The following is a 13,818-nucleotide window of genomic DNA, read 5'->3' on the forward strand; positions in this document are numbered from 1 at the left end:
AGAAGAACGTACAGCTCATGGAACACACAAGAAACGGTGCAGTCATCCGACACGCTGGTGTGGAAATGGCCCAGGCCCTTTCCCCCACTTAGATATCACTCAGACATTAACCTGCGAAATTTGTAACTCCCAATGAGACTTTGATCTGTAGTTCGTTAGGATTAGCTTTAAAGTAGGGTATACACTATTCACAGGTTCCTTGGGCGCCCCAAACCGATCCGACAACTCCGCCCAAACCGAGCTTTTGTCCAAACTCATCTCTATGGCTATGTTGCAAACTCCTTTTGCCATTTAACCAACTGCCTTGTTAAAACATCCATCATCTCGAGACAGGACAAATCCTTAAACTCCTTATTGGCAGTCACTTCTCTGGCCTCACCCTCTTTCGATCCCTCGGTACGCTTATCGCCGTTAACTTTGATCATTGGCAGCCCATCTGCTATGTTTCGGATCATCTTCGCTGGAGCCTCTCCACTGGCTAGCGACATCGACTCGCCAGCCATTTCGAACTGTGTGCGGGTGATGAAATCGAGGATAGCTGCCACTCTCTTTTTCATGTCGGACATTGTTATTTTGCTGGCACTTTTTGATTTCCCTGATTTACTCCCTTCATTGCCGGGTCCTTTGTTTCCTGAATTTTGCCCGCTATCATCGCCTCGTGGCACGTCCCGAGATTGGGATCTATTCGGGGATGGATCTTCGCCATCCAGTTGATCCCGATCTTTCGTGTATTGATTCTTTCCTAGTTTGCCCTTGCGGGGGTTCGGTGGTCTACCGCCTTTTCGATGAGATGTAGAGGGTGTGCTTTGCGGTGGTGTGTCGGGCGCCGCTACTTGAGACGAAGAAGGTGGATCCAGAGGTTGGGCGGTATCTTCGGTGGTTTTGGTCACCATCACTCTCGTTGCGAGTGGTAATTCTTCGGAGGGGTCTGAATCTGAGGACCGCCATTAGCACCACATAATCGGCCGAATCACTGAAGGCTCACCATCAATCCTCCGACGTTCTGCCCGCCCTTTCCGCTTATTTGCAGCCTCTTGTCGAGACCTCTCACGTTCTTCTCTCTCAGCCTTTTCCTTGTGGTTTCTTGCAGCAGCCCCTCTGATCTTTTTGCCTACAGTGGGCCTTTCAGCAGTGCCGTCATCAGAATCAGCCTGAGACGCAAATTGATGGGGTTCACCAGACGGTGAAGGTGAGACTGATGATGTCCGTTGCCGCTTGACCCCATCTAGTTTACTATTCTCAAGTCAATTACCAGCGCATTACAGAGAAAACGTTGCTTACTCTTCACTCTCACTACGACCCCGTTTCCCTCGCCTTGTTCCCCCATCAGTACTTTCGCCACTCTTCTCTCCTTTGCTCGCCTCTATGGCACGCCGTAACTGTTCCTCCTCGTCATAAGCAGCATCTCGGCTGTTCATTGTCGATCTCCGCTTCGCACTCTGTAGACTTGATGAAGGACGACCGCTTTTGCTGCCTCGTGGAGATCGTGTGCCATCTTTGGAGAAAGATGCTGCCCGAGAGGTCGTTCGCGATAAACTTTGGTAAAGTGGGAGATAATGTGAATAGCGTTGTCTGCGGCCCATCATGTCAGCGGTTTGGTCGCAATTCATATTTGCAACGGAGGTCATCTGTAGATGTTTCCTCCCACCTGAAGCAGCCAGCCTTGTGAGACTGAATGTGCGCCACGTTCTCGCGTCGTGGCTGGCTGACAGCTCGGATGGATTTGGGGAAGAAATTGAGATTCCTCGAATATTTCAAAGTTTACGTACCCGTTAGGAGCTGTGAATATTTTGTGAAGATCTTTCCGGCATTCTTCACAGAAATACTCTTCGGGACTTGTGTCTTCGTTCATGATGCCAACGCACCCGCCGTGCTGCCAGACCTTGCAAACGTCGCATTGCAGAAAAAATCCGGCCAAGTCTTCCGTCACATCTGCGACAGTGATTATGGGTTCTTCAATTCCTTCCCTAACGCCATGTTTGCTGTCTTCGTCGCCGAGTTGTGGTGGGCCTGGGTATTCGTCGAATCCGCAAATGCAGCGAACGGCCTCATCGTCCTCTCCAACCTCTTCAGTGCCATTCGTTGTTTCGACTTGAACTGCTTGGACTTTTGAGGATTTCTCTCGCTCGTCGGCTCGACCGCGCTTTCGGCGTGTCTGGATTGTGTCTTCGACGGCGGCGGTCGTGATTGTGTCTTCCGGAGGTTCTGAGGACAATGAGCCCGAGGGAGTGGATTTTCGCGGTGATCCGGTCTTCTGGTGAGATCTCGTAGCTCTATCTGCGCGACCGGATGAGTTCGAGGAGGCGGAGGAGTGATGTGACGATTGTAGAGATTGGCTCGCGCGAGCTGCCCGCGAGGAGCGTCTGGACGTGTCCATTGCTGCAACTGCCAATGCGCAAGAAGGTGAGTTGTCGTATCGTTACAGATCACAAAGCCCAATTGTCCCGGCAGATATTTCGTGTTCGTGGTTGTTGAATTGAGGGCAAGAGATTGCCTACGAGCAAGTCGGAGCTTCAGTCCACTCCGCGCGACGATTCCAGGGCAGAGCACAAGATCCTAAATTGGGCCCTCGAGCAGATTGTTGAGTCTAAAGGATGCTCAGGGGCTTCGCGACCTGAGAGCGAGAGACTGGGCAGCTCTGGGTGATCATGGTGGTGGCGGGAGATGTTTTTCGTGTGGAAAATCAAGGGCTCTCTGGCTCTCGAGAAAGAGGACGGACGGGAAGCTGGGTTTGGCCCCGCAGACGGACGGAACTGCACTGCGCTGTTGGACGGACTGCCGTAATGCGCACGTTACCTCGTTATTAATTGCCTGCCTTTGCTGCACCACAATGCCTTTAGCTCACTGCTGGCATATCCACCACTCTCAATGACCATCATTATTCTCAACGCCAACCGGATTGCTGTGTTGATATTTCTTGCTGCCATTGACGACATTAGCGCTACTCACTCTCCTGCTACTTTGTTTGGATAATTGTTACGCTCTTGGATCAGGGCTCCGTTTGTTGAACCGTCCAGTGGCCCAACGCTGAGCAATCAGAGAGGTACGAATGCTCCACCGCACGTTCTGCCCTATACCAGGAGTTCGTAGCAGAGCTAGAGCATGAGTTACTAGGTCTCTTGATCAGAAGAGAGAGAACACATGCATGTCCGCGGGCATATACTAGCTGGGAAACTTGGCTGATTTATTTTCTTGCATCCAGAAGATAGGAGAGCATTGGGGAAAGCAACTTTAGATCCCACCTGGGTCTGCAATTTTGTATCGACGTATCCTCCTCCTCTCCCACGGCATTGTAACGAAATTACTTCGCGGCAGGCATTCCTGCCATGTCTGTGTCAGTGATGGGTATGAAAGCCCCCATCTCAAATCCGCCACATCCTCAAATATATCCACATCAACCGTTGCAGATATAGCTCACTCAGTCGTACCTTCCTCGATTTTCCATAGCCGGCACTGGCTGATTCTTTCCTTCAATGTATTCTAGGCTATTCTCCCGAATCACCACGAGACATGTCTCCGGATGCCATCTCTCCATACCCAGACAGACCCATCCGCCCTCTACCCAAGAGACGGCTGCGTGAACGGCTCTCCCCAGATGTTGCTGAATCCATAAAGTACCCTCCTGCCCCTAAGACCACTACCCCATTGTTTTACCATCCGTACAATCTTAGGGAAGAAGTTGGAACGAACAGTCTCGTGGAATCGCAGCATCCGAGCGAGCGGGAACGGGCAGACGAGATCGAACGAAACTACATCTCACGAAGGAACGGAGATGAGCTAGAGAGTGACGAGGATGAGACTGCATACCGGAGTAGAATCTATTCGAGACATTCGGTGCATACCACCGGCCGGTCGTATAGATATGTTCAGAAGCCTGGTGCAAAGCACCCAAATCCTCAGCCTCCAGCATCTACGACTTCGTCAGCAGACGGGTACGATTCTTTTGAGAACACGAATAACAAGAAAAAGCGAAAGATTCCTACTCCCGGTGACTCGAACCTGAACGGGGTTCATCTTTCAAGCGACGTGGCTCATATATCTGGCCCGGATGATCTTGCTGAGGATATTGGAACTGGAACTGGATCGTATCATGGGTCGGGAAATGTTGGTCAAGGAATCTCTGGTCCTGGAAGGGGCAGGTACGGTCGTATCCGGAATGGCAGGAGCCCTTTGAGAACCTTATCTGATGCCTCAAGCAACTGGGGCAACGGACGAACAGCCAAACAAAGGCCACCTCAGTGGCCACCAACAAGTAAGATTGAAGATAATAGAAATCATCGTTCGGTAATGTCTACTGACAGATTTTCAAGCCGAATCTCCGGGGATTATTTCCAGATCCATCGCGAATGCTAATGCCGAAAAGAGCCCAATCACCCCTGCGAAAGGACAAGAGAATGTTAGCCTTTTGCAACAACAAGCCTCCAAAAAATCAAGTCCTGCTTCCACGCAATTCACCTTTACCTGTGACTCTCAAGTACCTGGTACGGTCGCTTGGCCCGGTCCCAGCACAACAACAACAACAACGATGCATCAAAGTCCTATGGTTCGCAACATGAGCGCAGGATACCAGTCTACGAAGGAGTACATGTCACAAATGCGAACAGAAGCTACTCAAACCAGTCCGAGCATGGCAACTGCTCCCCTCGCCGAGAAGCCAAAGCAGGGTCTAGCTGCGTCGCAACATGCTGGTAATTCTCAAAAGCAATCGCCAGCTCCAGCTGAACCTGCCAAGAAACCCCGACGTCGAGCAGCCAAAGAATATCACATTGCAGCCCGTCAACGACGTCATGCACAACAATTCAAGAACTACCACAATCCTCCCGTCACTGAAGACATATGGATCTGTGAATTCTGCGAGTACGAACGTATCTTCGGCACCCCTCCGAAGGCTTTGATTCGACAATACGAGATCAAGGACAGACATGCCAAGAAGCAGGAAGCAGAGAAGAGACGATTACTGGAGAAAGCGAAGATGAAGGGACGGAAGAAGAAGGGAAACAAATCGGTTCCAAAGCCTTCACAGACTGCAAACAATCCACAACCTCCGCAACAACCCCAACCTCCTTCCATGAATCAAAGCCAGAGCCAGAGCCAGGGTACGCAGAGCGAGGAATACTACGAGGAGGAATACGATGACGACTACGCTCAAGATGACCCGCCTCCACCATCTCCTGTTGAACCACCCACTGCTCGCCGAAATGAGGTAGTCCAACCAGATCCTGGCAAGCGACCGGACTCCCTTGCAGAGGTCGATCTGATGGAGAGGCGCATTCTTCCCAAGGGAAAGCTTCGGGCATGATGGCGAGATGGTGAGCGTGATCTGCCTTCAAACCCCCGATCTTTTCGGCGGAGAAGTGAATGAGGAAGGATAGCGGCAAGCATTCTACTTCGACAACACCTTTGTAACCTAAATCCACTCGCTTCACACAAGCCATTACCACCATTTTCATTGCGTCACTTTCGGAATCAATCAGCATAGCATAGAGCGTTGAATAAGCATCATCGGCGCGGCATACCTCACACCCAATACCTACCCTTCTTTGTACGAGTTCTTCGTTCCCTTCACCACTCCCCTCATAAGCACGAACTGCCCAGGTCTGGCCGCAGCTGGACCAAGATAACCTCGATGTTCTCTGGACCATGAGCTACCTGTTGGCGAGTTGGTGGTCAGATGGCCACACTTGGGAATCACTGCTGTTGTACATTTCGTAGCTAGCCATGAATCCAGCCCCATCACAGCGCCTTGACAACATTTCGTTAAGTGGTGAGATTCCTGGAAGTGAGAGCTTAATAACCAGTTTATATCATAGAGCATAGGTTGGAAACGCAAAACAGTGGTCACCTTCGACAGTACTAACTGCCGGCACGAGACCAACTTCACAAGTCACTAAATATGCAAATCCCACGTACGAGTGCTCGTCAAGTAACACATACTCTCATCCAAGACATCATCCTACTCCACTACCTCCTACTCCATCGCCCCATAGGCTTGGCCCCGCTAATAGGTGCCTCATACACAAGTGCAAATTTAAATTCGAGTGTTCGCTATTATAATTTGCTTTCATCTGATATATCATTGGCTGAGATATATTCAAGCTATTTGAGAGTGATACTACGGTAGCCTGCCGAAGTCTTGTAATCCTAGTTCGTATGTACTGATTACTTAACAATTGGCGATTTCCTAATAGCTGACATGAAGTTATTCGCAAAATACAGTTTCCTAAAGTAGTATTTACCAATTTGGGCGTAATAGCGTTACCTACTTTTCAGTACCTGCGACTGTCAGCTCCGGTAAAGAACAGTGATAGCAGTCTGTCGTCAGCGAGCCGAATAAACGCCCCTGACTCTGTTTGAGAACTCCCGCAGCTGTTCATGAGGATCCACCAAGATGAGGTATAAAAGCCAGGTCGATGCCTCTCCGTTGCGGTCCACGGGGAGTTCAACTCAAATATCAACTTCTAACTCCCATCCCATAACTCTACTCATATCTTTGATTCACACTGCACTCAACATCCCTGTACAAGATGCGGACCATCCAAGCCCTCTCCATCCTCCTCGCCTCCACATTCCCTATCTCTATGTCTGCCGGCGACTACTCCCAAGTAAGCTACTACTACGACGGCAGGTGCACTCAAGATGCAGTCGACCCGAACCCACCAGGCGACGGCGAGTGCTACAACCACCAATGGAACGGAATGTAAATGACACCCTCCATCACTCCTCTTCCCACTTCTATACTGTTGACTCTCGTCCAGAGCTTCGATTAAGTCGACTTGTTCAGTCGATTTGCACTAACTGAATAGGGCAGCGCACCACACAAGTTCTGGGGCATGGGTACTTTGCCCTACTAGAATCTCGTCTGCCTTCACAAAGGATCAAAAGCCGGGCATGCGCGTTCACTCCGGAGGCCATCCTTCCCCTACGTTACGTTCGCACAGCTCACCTGCCCTCTCTAGTCCGCTGCGCTGACTATCCAAAACTCTCCCCTCTTTTTCAATGGCGTGTGCATAAATTGGTGTTGTAGTGAGTGTTGCGCTGCCCTATTCGGTTAGTGCAAGTCGACCTAATCGAAGCCTCGTCCAGGAACTCCGCGAATATCGCTAATGGCGAAGGATGGGACTACTGCTCCTGTACACAGGGTAACTACCAAGGTCCTTCTCTGGCATCTACCTATTGTGGGAACAACTGTGCGAGTAATTAGGGACAGGGGTTTAGGAGTTTTGCGTGTGTTTTGATGCCGTATAAGGAATCACGGGAAAGGAATGCTTTCTTGGCAAAACTTATATAGATGTGTCGGCATTTGCGGGTCCCATGAAGTGTTTTTCTTTCACATCATTTCTCGCGGACTAGTTCCGCAGCAGTCGAAAGTTGGGGATTGAAGATCTTGGTGGGAACTTGAAAAGTGTGGTTTGATTGTTGAGTTATGCTGATCCGTGGGTCGGCGTTAAGTGTGATCCCTCTGGAGGATAGCAATTGAAACTTCGGGTAGCCGGCAAAACGGTTGGCTGATAGAGAACATCAAGCATTACTGCCGTCTATTGGGAATGTATAATTTCTCATGAGTGCTTCTGGGATACCAATTCCATTGTACTTCCGTTAGACAAGTCCAAATCAAATCTCATCCTATTCCTAAGATTCACGTCTCGCTGCCTCAAACTGTGCCAGCGTTCGAAGGGATACCATAGAAAAGGTATGGAATTCATTGGTATGTGTCATCTACTTATTCATCAAGACTATCTACTTACCTAGTGGTCACCCAAGTCATCTCAATTCAGTTGAGTTGTCATCAGTCGGTTAGCCAATTCTTTTTGCCAGACACGCTTTCCCATCAAAAGCAATCGCATATCCACGAGACCAGCCAAAACTCTTCCATCTGATAGACAGACAGACGAGCCGTCAATAAAAACGCCTTCCATGCAGATCGCTTGAGCAACCATTGTAAATCCGCTCCAATTGCAATTCATCATTTTAACTGGACTCATTGGGCTCCGTTGACGACGACCCCGGGAATCTGAGCGATGGCCGCCGCCGCTGCGGCTGCAGCTTGGGCATTAGCATCAGCTTGGTGAAGGACGCCTTGCACTATTGTTTGCTCATCAGGGTTGAGATTTGTGGTGAGAGATTCATAAAGCTGGGGTTGTTCTTGTTGAAGTTCTGTGGTCCCTTGATTAGCGAGATGTGAGTGATATGGAGAAGATCAATTACTTAGAAGGGCGTTTCGGAAGAGTTGGTAAGGTTCAATCTTGTCAAGTGGTGTTTCAAGGAGGCTCTCCTCCCCGAGCTCATCATCCGAATCGTTGTCTTCCAGATTTTGGAATTTTTGGGCCTGGAAAGGGTTAGTAGATGGACGAGATGGATGATATTTTGAACTTGCCTCCTCGTTTAAGAACTCGAGATAAGCACTACTCTCATCTCTGCCATCAGTCTCGTCCTCAACTTCCGTCTCATCATTCCACGCAGTATCGTCACCAGCCCACTCATCCTCCTCATCCTCGTCGTCATAAGCAGAGCCCTCGAGTGGGAAGTCATCTTTAAGAGCCTCTTCGCGGTCTTCATGAGAGGTCAGCAAGTAATTTCTGAAAAGCAAATTGTCTTTTACTCACTCTTGGTCGCAGCTGGGAGAGTTTGGAACAAACGAACAATTCCCTGTGGATCAAGTAAGCAAGAGTACTCGTCAAGAATTGTCAGTACAGACCTGCAACAGTCTGGGCCAGCCTTGCTGAACGCTGACTGGGACTTGGTCAGCATTTAGCGTGAGCAGCGCGACAATAGCCGCAATTGATAACTTCTTGTCATGGACTCTGGTGAAGCTGTCGATACTTGAGAACCACAAGCTGAAAAATTTGTTGGTCCATCCTTTCGATTCGAGGACATGGAGAGCCAAGACCTACGCCGTCGAGGGTTAGAAATTACGGTAGAAGCAATGTGATTAGAGGATCTTACAGGGTTGTAGTAAATGGCGTTGATAACCATTTCCATGAGATGTATCTTGTACGACTTCACCTTGGTTTGCGAGTCGGTCAAAGTGCGCATTGCCATTTCGACCTATAAATGTTTAGCACGTAGGAAAGAAGAATCTAGCTCGAGGGGACTGACGAATGCCACAACGTATTGATCTGCATGGCCACGTAGACTTAACATGATGCCTTCAGCCAATTTGCAAGCGCAAATCCTATCCACTCCACCAACTTTCTCGTCTGCAAACATGTCTTGGACCATTGAAAACATGGCGTCCAAGTATTGCGGAGTTTGGACGAGATGTGCTGCTCCGTACTGCACGAAGTTGTCGAGTGCAGGAAGCATGTCTTCGAGATAGAGCTCTGCACCTGCTTTGAAGGTGGCATGGATGAGCTCAAAAGCTTGCCACATAGTTGGTGAAATCGATTTAGCAGCGAAAGTACAGCTGTCGATGATCTCGAATACCTCGTTGTAAAGATCTGGACATGTTAGTAATCTTCCAATCCAAGGTCCCAAATTAATTTACCATATAGTTTATTTTCCAGTGTGACCTTAATGACTGGCATCAAAATCGACTCCATATGGAGGAGAACATCAGGAGTACTCTCCAGAGTAAGAATCAAAGTGCCAATTGTTTGAAGGACTCCAAGAGCAGTAATGCTCTTGTCATCCAGGTAGTCGCCGTAGCTATCGTCGTCTTCGCGCTTCTCGTTCTTCTCAAGAAGTTCTCGGACGATCCGGAGATAAGTGTCCCGCAGCTGTTCACTCAGAGCAACAGCAAATGGAGTTAATTCTGTCGCGAAGACCTCGACAAAGTCTTCCATGACATTTGACAGTGCATCAACATCAACCTCATTTGCGAGCTTCAGGAGTTGTTGCATGATTTGGGGTATGTTTGTCTGCATGTTGGTTCGGATAATGTCGTGTCTGATGAGAGGCTGGAGTGCGAGAGCGGCTTCGACACGGACTGGAAGCTCTTGGTCGGCCATACATTCAAGAATGTTGCGGTAGATGATCAAGAGGTTGTTGGGATCCTTGAAGTCAAGCTGCTCAAATTTCTCCACAGTATCACAAGCTCGTGCTCGCAAGAATCCTTGGGAGCTTCGGAAATCTGGGAAAACGAACCGAACCAGGAAGTACTCAACCTGCTCAGCAATTGGACTCTTCTTCCCCAAAATGACACTCGACAAGGTTCCAATCATCCGTAAAGCTCCCTCCTTTGCGATATGATCCTTCTTGTCATCTTCAGTTGATTCATAGTCGCTGACAATCTTGTTGACGAACGCCAGAATAGTAAAGGTTTGTTTTCTCCGGGCTTTCGTGAGTGTGACCAAGAAATTTGTTGCAGCAACATCCGGGGCGGAGACTTCTTCGTAATAGTTGAGTTTGTGGTGAAGATATTCCTCGGGGTCAGACTCGAATTTCTCAACATCGTCTTGAGAAAGGCACATGACCGGGAACAAGAAGTGGGTAACAAGAGTATCAAGATGTGGTTTGAGGTGAGCCCACATTTGTTTAGGTCGAACACACTCATCTAAAAAGACAAGAGTGTATGATAGGCAGGGTCTGCTGAGCCATGTCGTCTTGGCCACCCATTTCTCGATTTGTTGAAGGTATCCCTTGAGAATTTCGGGTGCGAAGTTGGCAGTAAAGCTCTTGGCAAATTCTGTGTAGTCATCCCCATTCCCTTTCTGCAGTGACGATGGGTTGCCATAGCTATTCAGGTTAGTAGAAGTTCCACAATGGTTCGGCATCTGCGTACCGGACAAACAAGCGGTTGAGATTGAAGTATGCCCATTTCTTAGCTTTCCACCAGTGGTTGGCTTCACGCTCTGTGAGGTCTTCCGGCAAGGCTGTGGGAGGCACTTCTTTAGCAACAGTATGAAGGAAGAGCGAGCACCACCCAATAACCACAGGCTGTGCTCTCAAAGAGGCGGATAACTCGAACTAAATTTATCAGCACTTCCGCTTGCTGAGGGATCTGGTCTGGCAAACATACGAATGTTGCGTGCTTATACGCCTTCAACACTATATGCAGCATCTCCCCAGCATCCTCACTTGTCTCATTAACAAGACCTTGTCCTATAGTCAAAAGCCGTGGGAAGGTAGCCTCCACAATCTTATCGAAGTCGGTTCGGTTCTCCCCTGATTTAAAGCGGAAGACGCGACAAATAGCGAGAAGGCACTGGAGGCCTGCAAAAATGGAGGAGGCGTCGTTGGTGTTCAGGAGTTGCACCGTGATGGGAATGAAAGCCGGCCATTTTTCGGGAAAATCGTAGTGAAGAATCTTCTGGAGGACGGGGACCAGCTGCTGGCGAATCTGTGCTGGGGAAGACGAAAGGACAGGAAGGAGACGGTCTCGAAATCTTTGCTTCTCATCTTCGGGTATAGGCTTGTTCTGCGGGAAGTCCTCGCTCGGTGACCACCCTCGTGTGATGCGATTCTTGAGGTAAACCACGGCTGCAGTTGTGCGTTAGTATCTGCGAGCAGCGGGGTAGCAGTTTGTGGTTTGCATACTTGACATGCGAACTGAAGCTTCCTGCTCAGCCTGCAGGATATCCAGCAGCGCGTCGGTGAAGCCCGGGTGTTCTTCAGCCTACAAAGATATCGTCAACGGGCGGCCCTGAGGGTTCCACAGCCGTACTTACAGTCTTCAGGTCGAGCTCAGCACGGCGTCGAGCATCCGCGTCGGCGTCAAGCGTCGCGACAATGCGACCTCGCAGTACAGCCACATCCATTTTCGGGCTTGGAATGCGCCGGGCGATCTGAGTTGGTATGACAGACAGAGAGACAGCTTGATGCTGGAGCTGGTGAGCGGTTCGGTGTGGTTGAATAATTATGTGGTATTTTCGCCTGACGAAATAAGGCAGAACGACAGGGGAGGGACAGAGTCCACAAGGCTCAAGGCGGTCAGTCGAAGTCCAGGGCACAATGGAAGTCCCCCCACCACTGCCGCCAGGAGCGTTGCACGGGAATCCAGCAGCACGTTTCAGGGGATCGTGGAAGCGTGCAGGATCGAGGACTCCTTGCCGTGGCACAATCAAGCTTGTTCTACTTCTGGAAGTGGAGGTGGATGCTACAATGGGGAATCAAGCCCAAATTTGGGTTCTGTTCTGTGAAAGGTGGAGCGGGCCTTTTTTGGGCTTCTCGAGTCTGCGATTTCTGATACACAACGATAACGACCAAATGCGAATATTATAACATGAAGACGAGTGTTGTTTTTGTTCGTAGGAGGGAGGTTTCGGGTTTAATTATGAACCCAGGCCTTATGCTTGAGATGATTAAATGACATGTGGATAGATGAGACTATGGAATCAATTACACCCCCTCCCGGGCAATTTCACGTCTAGAACTTATTCTTCTCCCATTCAGGGTCGAACTGTGCATGGATTTCGCTCTTCTGTTACCCGCCTCAGGTAATAATTAGATGTATCGATCACGCGACTCAGTGGGCGAAAGTTGAACCAACATGTAACCAACAGACTGTTTGAGTAATGCACAAGGAAATATTCCAATGTTTGGGAGCTATCTTGAGTGCGGCAGCGCCAGCTTCGAGATCGACAGGAAATGATACTCTACGCGTAGGGCTGAATGTCCCAATATCTTGCTGTAATTTCGACATGGATTCTTTGCTAATTTGAAGTCAAAACTCGACTAGTTTTCGATTCTTGTTCTTCTCGTAAATGACCAAATAATTTAAAAGCTTGCCTGAAGCATGGTTCACGGTACTCCTGTGCGAAGAAAAGATGAGAAAAAAAGATGGTATCAGTGAGCTTGGACTTTTGCTTGCAGCTGTCGCCTTTCCTTTTCAGGCAAGGTGGCAGAATCTCAACAGACCCATGCAGGAAAAATGTAACCCCAGCATCACACAAATGACCGAGGTGTTTTCCCGACGAGGTAAAGACAAAACATAAGAACTCTTCGTCTCTGCATTTGCTCCTTCGTTCCTTCTCCTCTGCTTGTCTGCAATGGTCACAAGTGCCTCTTCCACTCCAATCTCATTGTCTCAAACTGCCTGTTTTTCAATTCCAAATGCCTAAGCTCATCCACGTCTTATGCACAACCTTCTCTTATCAACATGGCTATGCCTCGAGCTCGATCATTGCCAACTGATCTGATTGACCAACTATTCATCACCTGGCATAGAACCACTATTTCTCTTCGTGCTCTGGTAGACACTCTTAGTGGGAATGGAGGCGTTTTTGAGGCATGATTAGCAGGTGCTAAATCAAAGAAAGAATACTTGCTGCTTTCTATAACGGATTTTCATTGAACCGATTTGTTAGATGAGTAGAAAGGCGATAAGTACACTTATAACATATAATTGATTATGCACTACTACTCTCCCTTCCACGTTTACCTATCTAAGTGTAAGGCAGCATTTTGTGTGAAATCAATTCATTGGATTTTATATATCTTTGATAACCGATGAGGTGAATCTCAACATCCGATGATCTTGATCCGGCTCGAAGCCGCTCGTTGCTGTTTTTTCCGTTTGACTGCATGATCCACGATCTTGATTTGCAGCTGTGTTGAAACGTGGTTCCGGATTGAGGACTTCCGCAACTTTAAACTTTTGGTTTCTCGGGAGGATTTTGGCTAAACCAAGTTGTAAGTTGTTCCTAGTATTAAGTATCTTTTATACAGCACAAGCTGCGTGACCTTGGCACTGATCACCGATGGCGATATGATTCAGGTAGCTCCCGGAGGGCTGTTTGTAGATCCTGGGATCAGAAAGATTGAACAGGGAGGGAGATGCGATGTATAAAGATATAGAATGTTCGTCCTTTATAGATCAGACGTCACCTCAAAGTTGAAGTTTGGTTTGTAATGGTAATGGCACTTCCATCTTTCCCACGA

General features: G+C 48.8%; 3 protein-coding genes across 3 annotated transcripts; 1 reads left to right on the forward strand and 2 right to left on the reverse strand.

The window, feature by feature from the left end:
* Positions 1–266: 266 nt before the first annotated feature.
* K444DRAFT_523524 (uncharacterized protein) lies at positions 267–2,377 on the reverse strand (the record flags this gene model as incomplete). Its single annotated transcript, XM_024874294.1, has 4 exons — positions 267–928; positions 986–1,233; positions 1,282–1,572; positions 1,770–2,377. The coding sequence occupies 4 exons, from the start codon at positions 2,375–2,377 to the stop codon at positions 267–269; spliced, it is 1,809 nt and encodes a 602-aa protein (XP_024740230.1).
* A 1,133-nt stretch (positions 2,378–3,510) lies between these two features.
* Positions 3,511–5,299, forward strand: K444DRAFT_523247 (uncharacterized protein; the record flags this gene model as incomplete). The annotated part of the gene is made up of 2 exons (XM_024874270.1): positions 3,511–4,252; positions 4,311–5,299. The coding sequence occupies 2 exons, from the start codon at positions 3,511–3,513 to the stop codon at positions 5,297–5,299; spliced, it is 1,731 nt and encodes a 576-aa protein (XP_024740231.1).
* A 2,278-nt stretch (positions 5,300–7,577) lies between these two features.
* Positions 7,578–11,781, reverse strand: K444DRAFT_610169 (nonsense-mediated mRNA decay protein-like protein). The gene is made up of 12 exons (XM_024879694.1): positions 11,607–11,781; positions 11,476–11,554; positions 10,958–11,418; positions 10,721–10,905; positions 9,485–10,674; positions 9,097–9,437; positions 8,944–9,045; positions 8,696–8,887; positions 8,604–8,646; positions 8,375–8,550; positions 8,206–8,326; positions 7,578–8,154 (listed from the first exon to the last, which is right to left on the reverse strand). The coding sequence occupies exons 1-12, from the start codon at positions 11,694–11,696 to the stop codon at positions 7,979–7,981; spliced, it is 3,156 nt and encodes a 1,051-aa protein (XP_024740232.1). The 5' UTR covers positions 11,697–11,781; the 3' UTR covers positions 7,578–7,978.
* Positions 11,782–13,818: the final 2,037 nt, after the last annotated feature.

The sequence above is a fragment of the Hyaloscypha bicolor genome (genome assembly GCF_002865645.1).
Source record: "Hyaloscypha bicolor E unplaced genomic scaffold K444scaffold_52, whole genome shotgun sequence".
Classification (NCBI taxonomy): domain Eukaryota; kingdom Fungi; phylum Ascomycota; class Leotiomycetes; order Helotiales; family Hyaloscyphaceae; genus Hyaloscypha; species Hyaloscypha bicolor.